Here is a 21,392-nt window from a genome sequence, read left to right on the forward strand (position 1 = left end):
GCAGACTGTCTGATGAGAGCAGGTGTCTGTGAAGAGGTGGCGGTCTGCAGGGCACCTGTGGGGACACTGACCTGAGGTGCAGGGGAGCCCTTCCGCCGTGAGCGACGCCCCGCACTCCCTCAGCTCAGCAGCCTCGTGTCCACGTCCACACACGTGCACACCCAACACACCCAACACACACGCCCTCGTTCACAGGTGCGCGTGTGTGTGCTCACGCACTCTGCTGTCATATGTGTCCACACGCATCTCATCACTCAAGGCACGCACACACTTTAAAAGCAAAGGCTAACCGTGTGCATGTTTTGCATATGTGCTCATGGTGCCGAGTGCTGAGTGTCACGTGAGCGTGCGTTCCCCAGTGTGCCACACTCCTGTGTCAGGTGTGCCGCAGGCATCTACTTACACACTTGAAAGCACGCTTACCTGCTCACTCGTCCTGTGTCCACAGACGTGCTGTCATGGAGACGCGAGCAGTACTGACACCATCCCACATGGCCTCCCTGTCCTGTGTGTCCTCCCTTGTGCTGGATTTAGAGAGCAGGGGCGGCCTGTGACATGCTGAGTGTGCTCAGTGGCCCCTACTCCCTGCCATGAGAGTTGAGTCTTCTTGAGAGTCGGTCCAGGATGGGACCCCAGGACCCTTAGCCGTCCCTGTTTGGGCTCTGAACCTGGCACCTTTTCAGTGATGCAGACCTGGGCTCTGTCACAGCCTTGTGCCTTGGCGTGCCTATGGGCTCTTGCCATCTGACCTCGGGAGACCTGGTGCAACCCTTATCTCTCCTGCTGCTAGTGAGGCCATGCGACAGACGGGGCAGGAACACGAGGCCTGCTCACCACAGAGGAAGGGGGACGAGCGGGCATGGGGCCACCCGGAGTCACTGGAAAGATGGCACCTGCACTTGTCCCCGCCTCCCCAGCACTGTCTCTTGCTACTGGCCATTTGCTCTTACATCAACAATCAGGAGAACCCAGCCAGGGGGTCCCAGCGTCCTGAGAATTGGGGCTCTGTCTTGCACTGTAACCCATGAACAGCTGCAGAGCGCCTTTGGGGTCCTAAGCATTTTTCATTTCATTCTACCCAGAAGCAGCAGCTGGACAGAAGGGCGCGGCTGTGTACACACTGCTGGGTGGTAGGTACATGTGTGTGGCTTGCATGTGAGCCCAGTATCCCATGCTGTGGTGTCAATCTCATGCTAGCTTCTAACCATGCAGGCACAGCCTGGTACCCATGCACAGCTCAGAACCCTCCCTGCCTTGGCTCATCTGTCAATTAGCCCTGTTTGATGGGAAAGCGTTTGGCATCAAGTCTCTGGTTCATGCATGGATTTGGAGCCCAACCATGCACTTCCTCTTCCTGTATCCCATCCATACCACACATGCCACAGATGCTTGCACAGGTGGATGGGGCAACAGTCCAGGCTGAGCAGCTTTTGACCACTTACCAAGGGGACACAGTCAAGCTGCAGTAAGACCTGTGTCTTACTTATGTCTGAGACAGGGTCTCTGTGATGACCTGGGACTCAGTCCTCCTGGCCGTCATGCCCTGTTTTTGTCTGGTGCTTTTCTGCCCACCCTTTTCCCATTGAGGAAAGTGAAATGAGCAGTGTAAAGTGATGGCCACCTTCAGCTGCTCACACTCCATCACTCAGACCCTTGGGTATCAGACATGGAGTCCTGCAGTGGGAGGGCTGGTCTAGGAGGGGATGGAGGAGGTGGGGTGCCCTGCTCCCAAGGGCCTGGCAGAGAAAGCATGGCAGCAGTGGTGCCTTTGTCTGACTCGGGCAGGAATCATGAGCGACAGTGACTCCTCATTCCGACTGCCCTGTGTGTGAGATAGGCCACCACCTCTCTGCCTGGGCTTTTGTGGGACATGGACTGAAACACTGCTGTCCACCCCCAGTTGCCCTCCTAGCCATCCCCAGGTAAAGGGCCCGAGCACAGGTATTGAACTTAAAGCCAGGAGTGGGTCCCCTGAGTGTCATCACTCAGGATGTGCCAGTTTGGGTCTGGGTGGCCGTAGTTGCAGGCTTCCTTCTTCCAGCTCCTCGTCCCCTGGGGTCTGCCTCCTCTCCTCCCCCCCTCCTCACCCCAATGCTGAGGATACAGTTTTTTCCTTGAAGCCACAGAATATGTGTGTTAGGCTGCTGGGGTGTGCACAGAAGTTGGGTGTTTTGAAGGTGCTACATTCTTGTGCCTGGAGATCTTTTCTAGAAAGGTCTATCAAGGTATTGAATAACCTGCAGGTGTTTGTCTGAGCCTGAGGCAACTGACTGCTTTCAGACACATGCAAAACAGCCCTGAAAACTGCCAGTTGGAGTAAGTACGTACCTCCCCCAGGTAAACAGTGGTGTATTTTCTGCAACGGACGGAGATGGAGATCAGTCACAACTCACCGCTGAAGTTTCTAGGTAAAAGTTGTTGATTTGCAAAGAGAGAAACAGATTTTTTTTTAAGTGCAGGAAATGGCTGTGTGGGCGTCAGTGATTGGGCTGCCTGAGATAGCGGGATCCTGGCGGGCCCCACCCTGCCACTTCCTGCCAGCGCTGCCCCAGAGACACCCCTCACCAGCCAGTCACCTTTAACCTCTCCCCAAGTTAACGATCATCTTTATTACTGCTCATGACCTCCGTGCCACCCTGCAAGGTCAGGCGCCTAAGGAAAGGCGCTAAGGTCTTGCCAGCTTTTTGCTCTTTCCCACAATGCCACCTACAGTGCACTTATTTTAGTGAGCAGCCCTCATCCGAGCCGCATGAGAATGGTCTGGCCCGCTGTGAGATTGGATGTCCCTTCCAAGGCAGACGACGCGTCCTCTCCACCCATGTGAGATCTAGGCACAGTGGCCTGAGTTCCTGTAGGTCACTGTGGTCTGCGGAATACAGGCACAGGGAATGTTCTAGGGCTGTAAGCAGTCCACTGCAGTGTGTTCTCAACCCTCCTGTGAGGTCCCAGGCCAAGGACAGAACCTGTGTATCTGGACCCTGGTATTGGCCATGCTGTGCCCAAGCCTTTCGTTGCTGTGTATTGGCAAATGGCATCGCCATCTGAGCCTGTGGTTAGCACCTCTGCCCTGAATGTAACTAGTTTAATTCCGTTCCCACGATGGTGGCAAAGAGATAATGCAGTGGGTACACTGGAGAGTTTAGAATTGGGCACACTTGTTTCATTTCAGGAAGATTCTGGCATTTGCTAGCCAGCCAGGATGAGAAGAAGGCTCCCAACTAGCCCGAGACACCTAAACTGGTGGGGCACCAACACCCCATCTTGCCCTCACTCAAGGCAGCCCTCAGGGTCTGTCCCAGAGCCTGGTGTAACCAGCCTACTGCAGATGCTGGCTGAGGAGGTGCCCATGTGCTGCAAGGGAGTCCATGCTTCTCCAGCCGGTCTCAGTGACATGGCAGCTCCCGTTCTGCAGAGTTAGCAGAGCAGTTTGAAAATAGGCTTGTCCACTTCGGCACTCTCACCCATCTGCACCCAGCAGGGCGGATCCGGTAGGTGTCCTTGTAACCTGTATGCAGTAACATGTAAATGCCCCCCAGGGGTGCCTCCCCATCCAGACAGTGGGGGTCCTGAAAAGCCTGCAGGATGTCAGCCTAGAGAAGTAGTCTTCCTTTCTGCCTGCATCTGTGGCTGTGAGTGGGCAGGAACAACTAACTTCCCAGCCCTCACAGCTCACTAAAGGACTCAGGGAGGACTCCAGGTACAGCTTCCCCAGCCCTCTGGCGGGGTCATTGTGGTCACTCACAGCTTGTCAGAAAGCTAAGTAAGGACCCTCCCCCAAGCTCTCCCTGGGCCCTTCCATGGGTTCTGTGACCCTTTCCACCACAGGGCATTCGCTCCCACTGCAGACGGACAGCACAGTCTGTGATGACTTTGTTAAATGTGCGTATGCCTCTCCCTGCTGTTCTGGCTGTGTTGGCCCTTGTAGGAAAGAACAAAGAAGGCCTTGGCAGCCCCCCGTGGATGTGCAGAGGGAGCACTTAGGGCTCCCCACGGTCTGGCTTCTCTGCAGATAGCATCTCCCTGCACGCCCACTGGAACCGAAGGGTCGTGTCAAAGACACTGAAAGAGCCAATGCCTTTTCCGAGTGCGGGGGGCGGGGGGGGGGGGCTGGCAGTCTGTACAGCGAGAACTGACAGGTGTCAGGCATGGTGGCGTGTGCTTATGCACATGGGGGCACGAGGTCCCACTGGGGCTGCAGAGTGAAACCCTGCCTCAGAAACACCAAAAACAAATGACGGAACACAGGGCAGGTGGTGTGTAGCAATTGGTATCAGCCAGCCCCAGCCTGTTTTCTTCTGTAGGCTAATGCTACCCCCTTCACAACCCTCGGGCTGTTAGAGATCAGCCTTTGAGAAAACAACAGAAAATTGTCTATCTCACTATAAATCCACTTGTCGTTTGTGAACCCAAAGCAGGCGGCCACCCTTTCCGTGGTGGAGTGAGTGACACCATGTCCAGCCGTCCTGCCAGCCCAGTCATTCCCATGACCCCTGCCCGCTGCACAGCAGACAAAAACAGCCCAAGCACAGGTGGGGATGACAAATATTTGTTCAGCTTTTCTGCTCTGCTCAGACCCAGACCTCATCCTGTCCCTCCAATGCGCCAAGCAAGTCTTCTCAAAATTTGGTAAATATTTTTGGTGGGAAATGTCGGCACCATGCTGTGATCCGGGACCTCAGATTTTATCTCCTGGGTTACACTGCTGTGCTGTGCTATGCTGTGATCTGCCTGTGTGCAGGACTCCTGCCTGCAAGCCCGAAATGGCCCGGGCACCAAGGCTGCCAGAGCGAGTCAGGAGGAAAACGGAGGTGCAAGCAGAAGATCCTTTCATGACAGTTGAAAGTTTGAGTCAGGCGATCTGATTTCTCTCTCCTCTGTCCCCACTTAGTCTTTGGTTTGCTGGTAAGCTGGGGCAGAGAGGGATGAGGTCCCTGGTGATGTTTGGTGTCCCTGCCTGGTGTAATGTCCCTCACTAATTCCCATCAAAAGGGCTCGAGGAAGCCTGGCAGTGGGAACGACCAGTGCTGCGTAGGATACAGGGCTGGTGGTGTGGTGCCGTGTTGGGTGCACAGTAGTGTGGGAGCTCCTGGGGTGCACAGGGTGATGACGGGTGGGGCAGCTGCCCTGACCACAAACCTTTAGTCTTTGTTTTCTAGTTGTCTTTTTTAAGGGGTGTTTTTCCTGTATTTATCTCTCATCTGCAGAACTGCGTTTTCTAAGTACAGCAATGAATTGTGTCAACAGAACTTAAGAGTTTGGCAGAGGCAAGCGCATGCTGTCTCTTGGTTGCGCCCCCCCCCCTTTTTTTTTTACAGAAGGAATTGTCACCCTGTAGCCCAGGCTGGCTTGCCTGGAACTCATGTTCCCCCTGCCTCACAACCTTCAGAGTGCTGAGGTTAGAGGTGTACATCATTCCATGTGTGTGTGCTGGTGAGAGTCAGGGCATCCCACATGCCAGGCAACTGGAGTGTGCTGACCCTGGGTGGGGCCTGGTGTTTGATCTCTCCTAACTCAATTTTCTAGGAACTCTACGCCCCAGACCTCTGACTGTCTCCCTGTACCGGCTCCTTGAATTGAGAGTCAGCCCTCATGGAGCTGGTTATTGACATCTTGGGAATGGCTCGAGGGGTCCCTGAAAAGCGAGCTGAGAAAGGCAAAGGTGGTTCTCTTGTCTCTGTGTGCTGGGAGACACACAGCCTGGAAAATTAAACTCTTACCAGGGTGGGGCTGGCCACTAAGTAACTTTTTTTTTTTTTTAGCAGAGTGTGCTGTGGTAAACCATGGAGTTCGTGTTGTTTTTGCCGAAGTCAGTGCTGTGTGTGGTTTCGGTACACCGCTCGGGCGGCTGTTGAAACTGCTGTGGTTTCCACATAAGGCCTACTGTGCCTCTTCAGTCCCCTCAGCTAGTGCAGCGGGCCGGGGGGTACGGGCCAGGGGTGCCATGCCTGCTGTGGCATCAAACTCAGAGATCCCCCTACCTGAGTATTCCAATCACAGGTGTGTGCCACCGTACCTGACCAAACAATTCTCATTGTTGTTGCTATTAATGATGCTTAGGGACTTCATTTATTTCTTTTGTTGATTTGTTTACTGTGTTTATTTGCTGTTTGTACACATTGGTCAGTGGCACTCAGGGCAGAGGGCAGCCGTCTGGTCAGTTCTTCCATCATGTGAGTTTAGGGATTGAACTCAGATAATCAGACTTGGGAACAAGCAGCTTTGTCTGCTGAGCCACCCAGCCCCTTTTGAGTTGAGATATGGCCTCATTGTGTAGCACACACTGCCCTCGGGCTCCGGATTCCAGCCTCAGTCCTCAGTTTATCCTGATCCCTTTGCCATAGCCGTCTCTCCATACTCAGGTTCCAAGAACCAAAAGCACTGTGACCTTGCTTCCTACTGCTGGGGCAGACAGTGACTTTGTCACACTCAGGAGCAGCTCCACCTCAGAAAAGAGGGAAAGCGAATAAGGAGTTAGCAGAAGTGGTTACATAAAAGCAGGAACTAGACCCAGCCTTGAAACAATAGAGTCACCAAAAATAAATCAGAGTGCCAAGTAGGAAGCCATGGCCAGGGGCTTCCATCATTGCTCAAGACCTGGGCACAATCCAGGGCCATGCCAGCTTACAAGTGGCAGGGGCCTGCATGCCAGCACCCGAGAGAAAACCGTTTCCCTCCTCTGAAAATGAAGACAGCAGTTGCTGCTGGCGGGTTTCATGAGTGCAGTCGCGATTTCTAAATAACGGTTTCGGCTGCAGTGAGTCTTGATGTGAAAGGCTCTTTTCATCTCCGATTGCCTCTCTGCTCTCAGAAACCTCCGTCTCACTTGGCTGCAGCTGGCTGGATTCCTGACCACCCCTCCCAGCAAAACAGTTTTTGTAATTTTTTTTAATCCCCCAGGTCAGGGGAGAAAGAGTTCTTCATCAAATACATGAAGAGAGGTCTTGAAGTTGCTAGTTGTATCCTGTCCCTGCTCAGACATTTTCAAATCTGCCCAGCCTCAGCACATCCTGCAAGAAATGCCCTGCTCCTAAATTCTTATTGTGTGTTGTTTTTGATACGTGGTCTCATTAGCCCGACTGGCCTCAGACTCTAGATAGCTAGTAATGAACTTGAACTCCTGGTCCTCCTGCCTCAGCAGCCCCTGTGCTACAATCAGAGGCGTGGCTGACCACGCCTAGTTTTTAGTGGGTAGGGAATGAAACCCAGGCTTCACTCAGGGCTGATGAAGCACCCCACCCTTGTTTTTATTTGAAACGGGTCTGACTATGTAATACAGTCTACTTAAAATTCATAATCCTGCCTCAGCCTCCCAAGTATAGGGTGACAGTCTATGTAATGGGGTCAAGACCTGGGCTACATGAGACCCTTTCTCAACAAACAATGCTGTTTCCATAGTGAGCTGCTCTGCATAGGCGGAGCTCAGGACTTCTAGCCATGGACTTGATAGTGGGATTTGGAGACAGGTTGAGCGGCAGCACAGGCTGGGTGGGGATGTGTGGGAGGCCCCTCCACTGTCATGACCCTCCAGGGGTCAGCTGCTCCAGCCTCTAGCCTAGGACCTTGCACAGGCATGAGTTAGTGTGTGTTTGTGCAGGGTGGGGATGGGTTTCAGAAACCATGGTGCCATAAGATGGCATGTGGCTTGAGAGTGTCCAGGTTTGGGGTCACTGCAGAAGGCTGGGAGGAGAGTGGCTGTGGTCCTGGGGCTCTTCTGGTACTCGGGTACTTAGGGAACTCAGATCTCCTGCCATAGAGAGCCACATTCAGGCAAAGGGGCTCAGCTCCTAGTAGGGGACCGAGGTCCAGACTATTGAGAAGAGAATGAGAAAGCACACAGTAAGTGACTTAGCCACCAGGTTTTAGGCACAAGGGCCACAGAGGCAGTGACAGGGAGGTCTCTGAGCCAGGCAACAAGTGGGTACTGGTGTAGCCTCCACAAGACGACCTTGGATGTGTATAGACGGTGCAGATGGGAGGAAGGGCTGGCTGGAGACAGTGCAGAGTGCGAGATGGACTGGTGGGGGCGTCTCTGGCAGGGCGCGAGGTCAGGCAGCTCTCTCGTCACACTCCCTTTGCCTGGGTTGCCTTGGCTGAGGCTCCTGGGACACAGGATGTGCTTCTGTTCTCCAAAGTCTGGGAACTGAGGAGAGAGGCCTGGGACAGCAGTTAGACCCTCTGTCAGAACCAACAATGTGCTGGGGCCTTGCAAGCCTCTTCTGCCTCTCCTGCCTGCTCTGGGGGCAGAAGTCCAGGTGGCTTTGGCTGCCTGTCCCTTCAACTCTGGTGGGTGGGCCTGCTGGGGACTGACCAGCAGGGGTATTTGGGAGTGAGAGAGGTAGGCACTGAAGCCCCAGGGGCCGGGGCCTCTGGAAGAACCAACCAGGTGTGTACCTGCCCTCCTGACAGGGTCTCCAGGTCTGTGACCATGGCCTGGGCAGAAGCCCAAAGAAAGGCTAGTTATAGTGGTGCATGCCTTTAATCCCAGCCAACAGGAGGTGGGTTCCAGGCTAGCCTGGTCTACACAGTAAGAGCCTACCATTTTTTTTAAATCTTTGTTTAAAAAGGGAGCAGTACCCCGAAGGGACAGTGCAGTGAGGCTCGCTGGACATATTCCATGGCCATGCATCTGCTGTGCCTCATGCCACGTTGTGGGACAGCTGCAGGAGCCCTTGGCTGCCCTGTCAGGCTCTCGTCACTGTCACGTGCCACACCTCTGTGGGAGTTAAGCCGGGAGACAACCTGGGTCTGACTGTGGCGCTTTACAGCTGTCTGTGCCCAGGCTGCCATTAGTGCTTTCAGAAGAGAGCTGCAAGCCAGACACAGCACCAGACAGGTCCCAAGGGTCACCCCAGCACCTCCAGCCTCTTACTCCTGCACCACATGGGGACACTGAGGCCAGCTAGGCCTCAGAACTTCCTCCATGAGCCCGAGAGCAAAGGGTGGTAGAGCTCTGCACAGCTGGAGCGGTGGGGAGTGTGCCGTGGTCTGGGGACAGCACGGTGCCAGGCCTTTGGCATCTACTCATGTGCTGTGGCACACAGAAGTCTGAACACCCTGCGGAGCTGCTGCTCTCCTTCCCTTCTGGTGCCTGGGGTGGCGAGCACGTCACCTGCTCAGACAGACTGCCATCAGGCTGTGAACTGGTTCTCATGGGTGGAAGGCAGGTGTCCTGGGCTCAGGTGTACTGTCCCCACAGCAGGTGTCTGGGGTCAACTGCTGTAGTTTCGGAATGACTGAACCATGAGGGCTGGTGTGGGCAGTTCGCTAACTCCAGGGAGCTGTGCTGACCTGGCCTTTGGGACTGACGTCTCAGTTGTGTTGAATGTGTGGACCCTGAGCTCAGGCAGAGACTCAGCATCAGCGTGCAGGGGTACTCAGCTGGCCAGGCTGCAGAGAAGGGGGCTCCGGACAAGCCAGGCCTGGGCTTCGTCTCCTGTAGCCATGCCTGTGCTCCACCGAGCTGGAGGGTTTGCCTGTGACCTCATCACCAGGGAGTCCTCCCTGTCCCCTCTTGCTGTCCTTAGGAGTTTTCAATGAGTGTCTGCTGCTCAGCTGTAACTGTAGGGAAATGCGGGCTAGTGACCTGGCTGCTGGCAGCCAAGCTTGAGTTCTCGGCAAAACCAGTATGTGTCCTTAACTGCTGAAGACAGGTCAGTGCATTTATGTGACCCACAGTGATCTTGGGCCAGGTTGGTGGCACATGCCTGGTATCCTATCACTTGGTAGGGTGAGGCAGGAAGATGACTTCAAGGCCCACCCTGGGGTGCTTGAGCCTCTCAAAAACAACCTTACAACAATTAAGCTCTTCTGGCACCGCCTGAAACCTTGTTGCGCCTCTTTATAGAATGTAACTCCATGCTGTAATAAGTACAGAATGGGCGTGGGGTCCTGGATTCCAGACCCCCAAAAAATCAGAGTCCCCAGGGCCACCCCGGGCCACTACTCTCCCCAGAGAGACAGCCAGGACCCTGCTCTGCACGCCACCCTGTCGTAGTAACTTGTGTTTCTTTTCTTTTTTCTGTTTTTGTTTTGTTTTGTTTTTTCCCTTAAACTTTCCAGGTCAGAGTACACCTGTAAGCCAGCTGGGTTCTTCAGCCTTCCCTGAGTCCCCTGATCCATTCCAGCCACTCGAGGCTGACAGCGGCGACCCGTTCCAAAATAAAAAGGGGTTTGGGGACCCATTTAGTGGCAAAGATCCATTTGCCCCCTCCTCTTCAGCTAAACCTCCTAAGGCCTCTTCCTCCGGCTTTGCCGACTTCACCTCTGTAAGTTGAGTCTTCCCTTGGCCACCTTTCCTTCCTGGCTTGCTGCTGCTTGGGGGTGGGGTTCCCTCTGCAGCTAAAGACGCCGCCCCTCCCGCTGCTGGCAACCCCCGCCATCCACCTACTACGTACCTTTGTTATTATTGTGCACTGACCTCTGTAAGAAACAGGTTGTCCTTAAAGATGAGACTTCTCCTGGGTGCTCGGTGCTATGGATCTTTGTCTCAGAGCTGTTGCTCACTGAGTTTCTGTTTGAGAAATGCTCTTTCTATTAGCGCAGGCTGGCCTGGAACTCAAGTCACCTGCCTCTGCCTTCCAAGGGTTGGGACGAAAGGTGTGCGCCAACACACTGGTTCATTGATTTTTGGAGGCTGAGCAGGCAGGTATCTCCTGAGACTAAATATTTCATCAGATTCTGCTGCCTCCAGGAAGGTCTGGGGGTGAGTGGCCCTGACCAAGAGCGTTATGCATGTAGGAGAGTCCAGGCAGGATGTCCCAGAATGAGAGGTTTGGTTACTTTCTGTTCTGTGTTTTATTTTTCATTTTCCCCAATTTCTGTTGGATTATTAGCTGCAGTGAAAAGGAATCCCACCTAGATGGCCACTCTGGAGCCTCTTCTCTTATCCACTTGCCTCTGCCAGGCTTCCTGGAGTCAGCCTGGGCTCCCAGCAGCTCTGCCCCGCTGTCACTTTACAGCAGCCCTGGCTCCCTCAGGCCCCTGTCCACCCTCCACCACCAAGGGCCGTCTGCGCTCTGAGCGTGCTTGCTTCCCATAATCCACTTCACCTTTCGTCCATCAGATGCAGCCTGATTCCCAAAATCTTTTCTTTGTAAAGTTCCTCCCTAGGTCGTCAGGGGAGACAATGGGATTACTACTGTGTTTACTTATTTTTTTCTGTGAGATAAGCCCAGGACTTAATTTGCAGCCTAGAATTGTCGTGAACTACTGACCTCATGCCTCCAAACAGACCTGGTGATAGACAGGCAGGCAGGGTCCACATAGGACCCCAGGTTCCAATCCCACTACAAAACCAAAAAACGAAAGCATATGTCTGAGGACATAGTAAATACCCAGGTCCCCCCCAGCCGTTAGTGACACCCATGGAGCACGGCTGTCCTGTGCCTGGGTTTGAATTGCTTAAGACAGAGCTGGGCCCCATGGCACTCACCTCTTATCCCAGTCCTGGGAAGCTGAGGCAGGGGGATCTTAGGGTTGAGGCCAGCCTGAGGTATACAGGGAGACGATGTCTAAAAATAGTAATGCACATTGGCCCTGCCCTTTTGTAGCCCCTGGGGACCTGTGACTTCCAACCTGAAACCCATTCATTTCTCTTGACAGTGCACACAGTGTGCCTTCAGAAAGGTGACATTATTAGTAAAAGCCGGAGACCAAAGCACTTTGAGTTTTTTGAATGGCACCAGGTTTATTTTCTGGTAGAAACTGTTAACCAACAAGGCCAGGGCTGGTGCTGTGGGTGTGGTGAGCCCAGCTCCACACCAGTTCTACCTCAGCACCGAGCAGGTAAAAGCGGGAGGACCAGGAGTTGCAGGCCAGCCTGGGCTAAGTTCGTTTAAACAAACAGAAGAGCGGCACCGCTGTTGCCCGAGCCTGCAGAGCTCGGTTTGAGCGGTAGCGGGGCTGAACCGCAGTGGAGAGAAATGACTGTGGCCTTTCTGAAAAGCCGTTCACTTCCTGTGCCCACACTGCCAGAGCACCCATTCCCCTGCTCAGTTTTTCGTAAACACCAGGTTCCAAGCTGTGACTGGGCTAACGACTCTGCTGTCCCAGAGTAGTTACTGGCTTCAGTTTTAGTTTTCAAGTTTATCTGTTGTTTGGGTCTCGCACAGGCTGGTCTCAGACTTGTAGCTTCTGGGTGCAGGGATGTACCCGTGCCCAGTTTAACTTCTGATGTAGATGTTCTCATCTGCAGATGGGAAACCAAACCCTGCCGGCCCTGGCCTGGCCTCTGTTCCCATCGGCACAGCACAGTTCTCTCTGATGGCAGGGACCCAGTGGGCATAGAACCCTTACGTAGGATTTTGTGTCTCCCAGAACTGGGGACAGCCCTCTGGGGCCTGCTCTCTAGGCTCACTGGGACTTGAGTGCTGTGCAGGCTCAGAAAAGGCTGTCGTCACCTGTGGGAAACAGCCTGATCAGTTTGGGCTTCTGGAAACTGACCTCATCCACAGAGGCTGGCCATGCTATCCTTACAAGAGACCATCTCAAAAGAAAGACACAGTAGCCAACGCCTATAATCCCAGCACTCGGGAGGCAGAGGCAGGTGGATCTCTAAGTTGAGGAAGTCTGGGCTGCATAGAGAAAACTTTTCTCGACAACAGCAAATATGTTCCATTCCTTACATCCTGGCAAGCAGGACATGGCAATATCTGTCCATCGGAGGCCCAGGAATTCAGGGCCAGCATGGGTTGTCCTGGTCCTTGCCCTACAAAACAGCCGGTCTTTCTGCCTCAGGTCACCCGTGTGTCCCTTAGAAGCAGCCAGGGGCGTGTCTAGCAGAATAGCTGCCTTGGCTTGCACAGCTTCCTTAATCGTCAGGCAGACATCACATCAACTGCGGTGGGCTTTGCAGATGCCTCCATGAACGAACTGGAGAGTGAGGGCCGGTCCTGGCTGCGTGCCCCATGCAGGCGGATTTCCGAGGGGTTTCAGAAATACAATTTTTACTTCTTGACACAAATTCTCAAGATGAAGATACCTGAGAGAGGTGGACTCCTTGCAGCTGCTTTGGGCCCTGAGACAGTACTGACGGGAAATGGCACCCATGCTGCTGTTCAAGGGGTCCTGAGACACCCCAGGTTCAACCCCTGCCCCTGTGTCACCCGAGAGAACCAGAAGCAGCTTAGTCCAAGCATCTCCAGCCAAGGCTAGTCAGTACTACTGAGAAAATACCCTTGCTGGAATGGAAACTTCTCTCTGCCAAGTGCACGAAGCAGATCTCCGTGGATCCCCTCTTGGCCTCAGCTCTGGAGCACCCAGTGTATAGGGGTGAGGCGGGCGCTTGCTGCTCATCTGGGCTGTGGATCTGCAGCTCCTGGAGTCATTTCCCCTACATTTTTTCTTCCTTATTTTGTTCCCCATGAAGTTTTGGGAAAATTCCCCCAAAACAGAAGGGGGCAGGGTGATCTGTGATCTGCCTGTGGGAATAGATGAGGGATCCCACCTCCCAGGGATGTCTTAGACTCCTGCCCCTACCTGTCTCCTGCCTAAGCCCCTGTGAGGTTCCTGGGCTCCACCCCTTCCCGGGGAGGCCACACCACCACCAGCAGAGCTGAGTAATCCTCCAGGAGGCTCCTTGTCACTGGCTGCTAAGTCACAGCCCTGTCCTGGGGCCCTTAGGTCCCTTGTGGCCCTGACTCCTCCCACCTAGAAGCTGCCAGGTCCTCCAAGCCACTGTTCCTATCAGTTACTGGTGACAGCTGACAGACAAATCCTTCTGAGGACCCAATGCCCTGGTGAAGCAGCCGCCTGTGTCCCTCACACCATTGTTCCCTCCTCTCTCTCCAAGGAGGTTGAGGGCTGGAATCTAAATGTCGCAGATGTCTGCATTCCCTGGAAGAGATGGCGATGAGGGAGCTATTGAAATCCCTGTGCAAGCAGTGGGCTTCCTGGGGGTTTGGGGCTGTCTGGAGGGGGGCATGGAGCAGGGGAAGAAGTAGCTGGTAGGATGTGGCCCCGGCCCTACGGAGACGGAAGCTCTGACAACCAGCAGGGGACTGGCTGTAGCTGTAGGTCAGCCAGGGCTACACAAGGAGACCCTGTCCTGAAAGGAGAGCTGTAGGATGGACCTACAGAGTTGCTGGACCTGCCTGCTAGAACCTTCCAGCACCGGGCCAGGCTGCCTCTCTATGCAGGGGTGGGTGTCTAGTCCTCCAGTTGGCAGCTCAGATTGGATGCACCCTGCTGCTGTGTGTGGGGTGAGGTTGGGCTCCAGATGGGCTCCTGGACTTTCCTGCCCGAGGGCCCCTCTGCCCCCTCTGAACCCCCTCTCACTGTCCCAAATCTTCCTCTGTAGTTTGGCAATGAGGAGCAGCAGCTGGCCTGGGCCAAGCGGGAGAGCGAGAAAGCAGAGCAGGAGCGTCTGGCGAGGCTGCGGCGGCAGGAGCAGGAGGACCTGGAGCTGGCCATCGCCCTCAGCAAAGCTGACATGCCGGCCTAGGCGTGCAGGGGCGCCACTGCTGTCTGTCTGTGCACACCCATACTCAGAGCGCGCCCCGCTTCAAGCCGTGCCGGGCCACAGTCGCCACAGCCCAGGACAAGCTGGCCGCAGGGCCTCGGGCCTCGGGGTCATGTTCAGAGGCAGCGGACTCAGCTCACCCCTGTGAGTGGGCCAGTAGGGCAGCTGTAGGCGAAAGGCCTGGAAGCCGCCTGTCTGCCTGCTGCAATGTGACAGTGGTCAGGCTCCGCCTTCCAGATCATCCAACCGCTGACAGAAAGCCTCCAGTCTCCTCGCTGCAGACAGGCCCGCCCCCAGCCCCTCCCCGCATCCATGAGACCCCCCACACGATGTATGCATTCATTGTATAAAAATGAAGTTTGAATGATTAATATAAAATATTTTAATACGAAACATGAAGCTACCTGTCTTGTTTTAGTCGAGGAGCGTGTCAGTAGTTCTCTGCAGACTGAGGATCAGGCGCTCCCACAGAAGCGGTGAAGAGAAGCGCTGCATTGTCTGTGTGTGCATGCTTGTATATGTATGCCTGCAGGTGCTGGCAGAGGCCAGCCTGGTCTACATATGTTCCAGGACAGCTAGGGCTACGTTGAGAAACCATGTCTCAAAGAAAGTGATGCAGATCAGACACGGAAATCAGAAATGTTCTACGATACACAGCCTTCTGAGTGAAGATAGCCCGGACACTCACATGCGGCTGTCACACGCAGTTGTCTGGGGCCGGGGCACGTGGGAATGCTGGCTGACCATGCGAAGGGCCTCTAGCTATGGCAGGACGGGGGCTTGTGTGTCCCTAGAACTACATTTTTTTTTTTTTTTTGGTTTTTCGAGACAGGGTTTCTCTGTGGCTTTGGAGGCTGTCCTGGAACTCACTTTGTAGACCAGGCTGGCGTCGAACTCACAGAGATCCGCCTGCCTCTGCCTCCCGAGTGCTGGGATTAAAGGCGTGCGCCACCAACGCCCGGCTAGAACTACATTTTATTTCATGTGCTTTAAACCTGGCTTGGGGAGTCCCCAGCTGGAGTTGTGCTATGGGAGTCCCCCCCACCAGGGGAGCCCTCTCTGGCCTCCTTGGGCACCCACCCCACATGTAATGCAGCTTTCAAGGGTCTTGTCAGGTGTGGTGGTACATGCCTTTGATCCTCCTGCTTGGGAAGCAGAGGCATGGGTAGGCAGATCTGAGTTTGGGCAAACCTGGTCTACATAGTGGCTTCAAGGTTGCCAGGGCTACATAGCCAGACAGTTTCAAAATAAATAAGGGGCTAGAAAGACAGCTCAGGTAAGATCACTGGCTGTCAGCCGGGCGTTGGTGGCGCACGCCTTTAATCCCAGCACTCGGGAGGCAGAGGCAGGCAGATCTCTGTGAGTTCGTGGCCATCCTGGTCTACAAAGCGAGTTCCAGGACAGCCTCCAAAACAATACAGAGAAACCCTGCCTCGAAAAACCAAAAAAAAAAAAAAAATCACTGGCTGTTCTTGGAAAGAACCTGGGTTTCATTCCCAGCACCCACATGATGGCTCACAACCATTCATACTTTGCTCCAAGAGATTCACTACCCTCTTCTGGCTTCAAGAGCACCAAGCACTTACATGTGCACACATATATGCAGTCAGATGCTTACACATCACTCTGTTTGGTGTGTTCTAGACAGGGTTTCTCTCTGTAGCCCTGGCTGTCATGGAACTCACTGTGTAGCCCAGGCTGGCCTCAAACTCAGAGATCTGCTTGTCTCTGCCTCCCGAGTGCTGGGATTAAAGGCGTGCGCCACCACCACCCAGCTGGTTGAGTTACTTTTTGAAATGTTTCACATCGTAACGAGGTTCTGGGGCTTGAACTCAGGTCTACACATGTCCCTTCATGTGCTGTATACAGCTAGCTAGCACAGCTGGGGGAAGCTTCATGGAAGGGCACTGGCTAGATAGACTTTATTCTTAATTTTTTTTCTTTCTCAGTTTTTTTTAAAAAGTGAATTATTAGTCAGGAGGTGGTGGCGCAGCCTTTTAATCCCAGCACTCAGGAGGCAGAGGCGTCGAATCTCTGTGAGTTCAAGGCCAGCCTGATCTACAGAGTGAGTTCCAAGACATCTAGGGTTACACAGAGAAACACTGTCTCGAAAAAAGAAAAAAGAAAGAAAGAAACTCCTTGGAATATATACTAGCTTCAGGAAACAAAAAGCCCTCCATAGCTTCTGCCAACAGGACAAGCCAGGAGACATAGAGCAGCTTTGTCCCGCTGTGTGATGTCTCCATTGTGTAATTTGAAAAGCCCATAGTTTGTGACTATTTTGTCACAAAAAAAAACTGCTTGTATCTGAAAACATGAACTTCAGGTGACCTGAATGTGTGTTGTTCATATTTGCCTCTTTGTGTGTGTGTGTGTGTGTGTGTGTGTGTGTGTGTGTGTGTATGATTTTTTGAGACAGGGTTTCTCTGGCACTCACTCTGTAGACCAGGCTGGCCTCGAACTCACAGATATCCGCCTGCCTCTGCCTCCCGAGTGCTGGGATTAAAGGCATGCGCCACCAACACCAGGTCAGAGTAAACTCTCTTGTCCCCTTGGAGGTGACACTGTTTTTGCATCACCAGTTGACACAACTCAGGTAATCAGACTTGCTGACAAACAAGCCTATCCACACCATCTCTTTTCTTTCGTTAAGGACGTTTTAGATTAGAACCACAGAGATAAGCCCCTCACACCTCAGCCCATTCTTAGTGTCCTGCTCATTGGCTGATGACCCGACCTCAGCTCCGAGTCAGGACTCTTAGGAGGTGCTTTGCAGATTCTGAGGTTCACTTTGTGGATGGCATGGGGTCACTTTGATGCTGGTTAGGTGGTAGAGTCAAGGAGTCCCCTGACCCAGCAGCAGCTTACCACCATGAGTCAGACTTCTGGGAGACAAAATCCCAGCTTCCAAGCTGGTTTTATAGGAAAGCTGTTCATGTTCTGAGCCCCTTGTTCAGGGCTATTTTAGGACCAAACAGGAAGCAGCCAGAAAACAAACCTGCCACCAAAAATAATAGGCTTAATATTTTGGCTCCTTATCAGATCTGGTGCCTTTCAAACGTGGGCCTCCCACCCCCAATCCATTTTTTTTCCTTAGTAAAAAGTTCCTAAGCGATGAACAAATTGTATCATGAGGTGAGATTGGTAAGAAAAAGAAAAAAAAATGGAAACATGATCGTTATCTCGTTTATTCCATAGAAATTCCACGATGGGGCAGCACTGTGCTGTGTGGACTCTGCGTGGTTCTGTACGGTGGGCTTTGCTTTGTTTCTGGCTGATGGACAGTCCCAGCACAAGGGAGACAGAGACAGGCAGACTCAGGCCGTCCGGGGATGTGCAGCGAGACTCAGGCCGTCCAGGGATGTGCAGTGAGGCTCAGGCCGTCCGGGGATGTGCAGTGAGACTCTGTTTCTAAAGAAGTCTCGCTGGCCAGTGAGATGAGAGTGGACCAAGGTGATTGCTGCCAGCTGAGGACCAGAGTTCTGTCCTTGGAGCCCGAGTGACGGAAGGGGCTGACTCCTGCAAGTTGTCCTCTGACCTCCACACGTACACCACGGTCCTTGACATGCACGCACATCTTAAACAAATAAAAGGAATTTTAAAAGCAAGTGTACATATTAACCGGAGTGTGGGTTGTGCTCAGGAGACTGATGAATTAGGTTCACCACCCTGGACTACAGGGTGAGACTATCTTACCCTCCAGCAAAGTTGGTTGTATGTTTTTATGGATGTTTGTTTTCTTTTTTTTTTTAGGTTTTGAGGCAGCGTCTTAAGTGTCCCAGGCAGTGTGGATGACTTCGAACTCTGGATTTTCTACCTCTGAAGGGCTGGGGTGACAGCCTACAGACAGAAAATGCTTTAAAGGCTGAAAGAAGAAACAAATGGTGTTTGTGGGGTAGGAAAGCAGGGAGTCAGGAGGCTGACACTGGAGGATCATGGGTACCACACCCTCCCGCTATACTCGTTTTTTTTTTTTTAAGGGAAATCATGCAAATTAGACATTTCAAAGTTACCCTCTTTGCAACTAGAAACAAACAATAGAAAAATCTGGGCTTGACTGGCCTGACTTCTGTAGGTGGCCTCTTTTGTGAGGCTGAAGACGGGAGGAACTTTCTTTGTCATGTCAACTGAACTACCTAGGTCAGGTCCTAATTCTTCCCAAGGTCAGAGAACCGGTCAGTCCTGGCTCACAAACTGACCTCTTGGGTTTCTGTCACCTTTCTTGGAACCCAGTACAACATCAAACACAAGACAATGGTACCTGTAAATTTACTTCAGTATTCTTCCTGGGTGAGGCCTGGTCACACTGAGCATGCTGGTTATGACTAAGTTTTTCAAACATTCTCATGTAGCTCAGGCTAGCCCTTAGTATGCCACATAGTCATGGATCACTTTGAACACGTGATCCTTCTGCCTCCATTTCCCTTGCTTGGATGACATGGGTGTGCCACCTGGCTCATGTTGGGATGGAGCCCAGGGCCTGGTGCATGCTGGGAGTGTGTGCTACCCACTGGGCCACAGCCACAGAGCAGTACTTGGTCTTGCTCAGGAATCTTCACATTCTGTATCAGTAGCTGGAGTGTGGTCCCATCTCGTCAAGACATTCCCTTAAGTCCAGGGAATGAAACCAAAGTGGGGAACCCTGAGATTCTGCCTTCAGTATAACACGCAGCAGGGGCTGGTCAGGGGCTCAGGCTCTTGCTGCCAGGCCTGAAGACCTGAATTCCGTCCGCAGGCCCCACAGGGTGTGAGGGAAGCAGGTCGTCCTTGATCTCGATGAATGAAGGAACTGAGGAATGAGCAAATAAACAAGTAAATGGAAATAAATTCCCAGAACCAAGTGGTCACAACTGGCCCTCATTGTTGTTCCTGCCAGGCTGTGTGACAAGCTGGCTCTCCTACAGAGAGCATTTCCACTGCCTGCCCCAGGACCTCAGCCTTCCCCCTGGGAGACCTCTGATTTCATGGGGTCCATTGTTTTAAAAGTTCAATAACCAAAGGGAAGGGCACAGACAGAAAGGCCACAGGGGATCAGGAGTTCAAGTCCACTCTCAATGTCAGAGGCCAGTCAGCCAGGGCTGCGGGAGCCTCTGTCTCAAACAGCAGAAAATGGGCCAGTTGGATGGTCCAGCAGGTAAAGCCTGATGACCTAAGTTTGATCCCAAGGACACACATGGTGGAAAGAGGGGACAGACGCCGGAAGTAGTCCTTCGACTTCCACATGTGCATGTGTAAAGACAGGCAACATCGCCGGGCGTTGGTGGGGCACGCCTTTAGTCCCAGCACTCGGGAGGCAGAGGCAGGCGGATCTCTGTAAGTTCAAGGCCAGCCTGGTCTACAGATCGAGTTCCAGGACAGCTAGAGAAACCTTGTCTCAAAAAACAAAGAAGTTGAGGCTGGACCAGGAGACTTGAGCCCTCAGGGCACAGAGGCCACTGCGGTCCTGTGGCATGGCCCCGCAGCATCATAGCTGTGACAGCTTCCAGAGCAGTTATTTTCGTAGCTGACAATGAGACTTACTGGAAGTGGCTTGGCACTCGGACTTAGAAAGCGCCTGCGTTTAAGCTTGAGCACTTGGAACGCGAACGGCGGGAGCCCGTGGCCTTTCCCGAGCTTTGCCCAGCTCTGCTGCAGCGGGACCAGCTCTGCCTTTGAGCTCTGGCCCTTGGCTGTGCCTGCCACCCACCCTCGCATCTGCCCAGCTCGTCGGCCTCGGCCCCGCCCAGACATGTGCTCTGAGGCATAGAGGGAGAGATTGCCCTTCCCAATTTCCCACTTTTTCCGTCTTTTTCAAGACTGCAGTCAGAAACCAGGGCTTTGCACAAGCTGGGCCAGCACCGTACTTCCCAGCCACGCTTCCCCAATCCAGCAGAGCACAGATCCCAAAGGGCAGCACGGAGGAGGCATGTGCGCACACACGCACACACATGTGTACACACTCGCACGTGTGTACGCACGCACACATGCACATACACGTGCGCGCGCGCATACAGGCGTGTGCACACAGGCATACACATATGCACACATGCGTGCACGCGCACGCACACACACATACGGACACACGCACACACACGGGTTCCAGCACTTGCAGGAATGCCCTGCTGTTGGCTGGTGGGAACCAGCCCTACCACTGTAGCCACCAGCTCCTGAGATGACATGCCTTCCCTCAAAGACTCAGGGATGACTCAGAACGATCCTCAGAGCCCCTGGCAATATGGCCAAGTCACCCCGGGGCCACACTGAGGAAATGAGGCATCAGGATGTGTTTGAGGTTTTGGGGTTCAACTGACGCGCTCTGGGAATATGGAGAATTATGTTCCCAGAGCCCAAGTGGATGTCTCTGGGTCCATGTTAAAGCCAGATAGGGACTAACTCGCCCCCAGCTCCTTGTCCCAGGGTTCCCTCTTCATTCTGGAATACCACAGAATACAAGGGCTCTGGTTGCTGAGTTTGTTTCTCTTGATCTTGGGACAGTCCCCAAAAGGCCAACCTAAGGTTAAGGTTGAAAGCAAGGTTGACTGAACTGAAGGCAATTCAGGGTGTGCCAGAGCAGTCTGCACAGAAGCCTGCCAAACAGTGGGAAAAGGGGTTCTCGACTCCCAGCGCTAATTCAGTCAGATGCACTAGGACATTGGTGCTCCCGAGGAGCCCTGGTGTGCTCCCTAGCTCAATCTCAATCCAGCAGTATCTTGGCTGTGACATCAGAAATTCTGCCTCCCCAGGAACTCTTGGATGCTGGGTGTCTGTGTCTTTCAGGGACAAAGTCACTATGACAGGCTGTGTTCCTCTGCCCCCTCTGTAGGCATCGAATACTCTTGATCCCTTTCCCCAGTGGTGCCTGGACTAGCACAGGCGGCAGACTCTTCATGGGAGCCACAGTGGGTTTCCCAGATGAGGGATCCTGGAAAGGGCTCTGGGGTGTTTGCAGAGAAGT

General features: G+C 53.4%; 1 protein-coding gene and 1 long non-coding RNA gene across 20 annotated transcripts in view; one reads left to right on the forward strand and one right to left on the reverse strand.

Annotated features, from left to right (window-relative positions):
- The window catches only part of Eps15l1 (epidermal growth factor receptor pathway substrate 15 like 1), an 84,249-nt gene extending 69,398 nt beyond the window's left edge, over nucleotides 1-14,851 (forward strand). For 3 of the 19 annotated variants that reach the window (XM_040742158.1, XM_040742160.1, XM_040742168.1), the window contains 3 exons: nucleotides 1,083-1,130; nucleotides 10,060-10,265; nucleotides 14,297-14,574. In XM_040742158.1, the coding sequence (XP_040598092.1) occupies nucleotides 1,083-1,130; nucleotides 10,060-10,265; nucleotides 14,297-14,440 (398 nt within the window). In that variant the 3' untranslated portion in view covers nucleotides 14,441-14,574. Of the gene's footprint in view, nucleotides 1-1,082; nucleotides 1,131-2,337; nucleotides 6,069-10,059; nucleotides 10,266-14,296 lie in introns of those variants that run through there. The other 16 variants (XM_040742164.1, XM_040742173.1, XM_040742175.1 and 13 more) reach the window with 11 other exon arrangements.
- Nucleotides 14,852-17,630: 2,779 nt separating this feature from the next.
- On the reverse strand, nucleotides 17,631-20,384 carry LOC121139129. Its single transcript, XR_005875988.1, has 2 exons — nucleotides 18,155-20,384; nucleotides 17,631-18,035 (listed from the first exon to the last, which is right to left on the reverse strand). It is a non-coding gene; the product is annotated as an uncharacterized LOC121139129 (long non-coding RNA).
- Between the last annotated feature and the right edge of the window lie 1,008 nt (nucleotides 20,385-21,392).

This window comes from Mesocricetus auratus, unplaced genomic scaffold (assembly GCF_017639785.1).
Source record: "Mesocricetus auratus isolate SY011 unplaced genomic scaffold, BCM_Maur_2.0 Super-Scaffold_6731, whole genome shotgun sequence".
Classification (NCBI taxonomy): domain Eukaryota; kingdom Metazoa; phylum Chordata; class Mammalia; order Rodentia; family Cricetidae; genus Mesocricetus; species Mesocricetus auratus.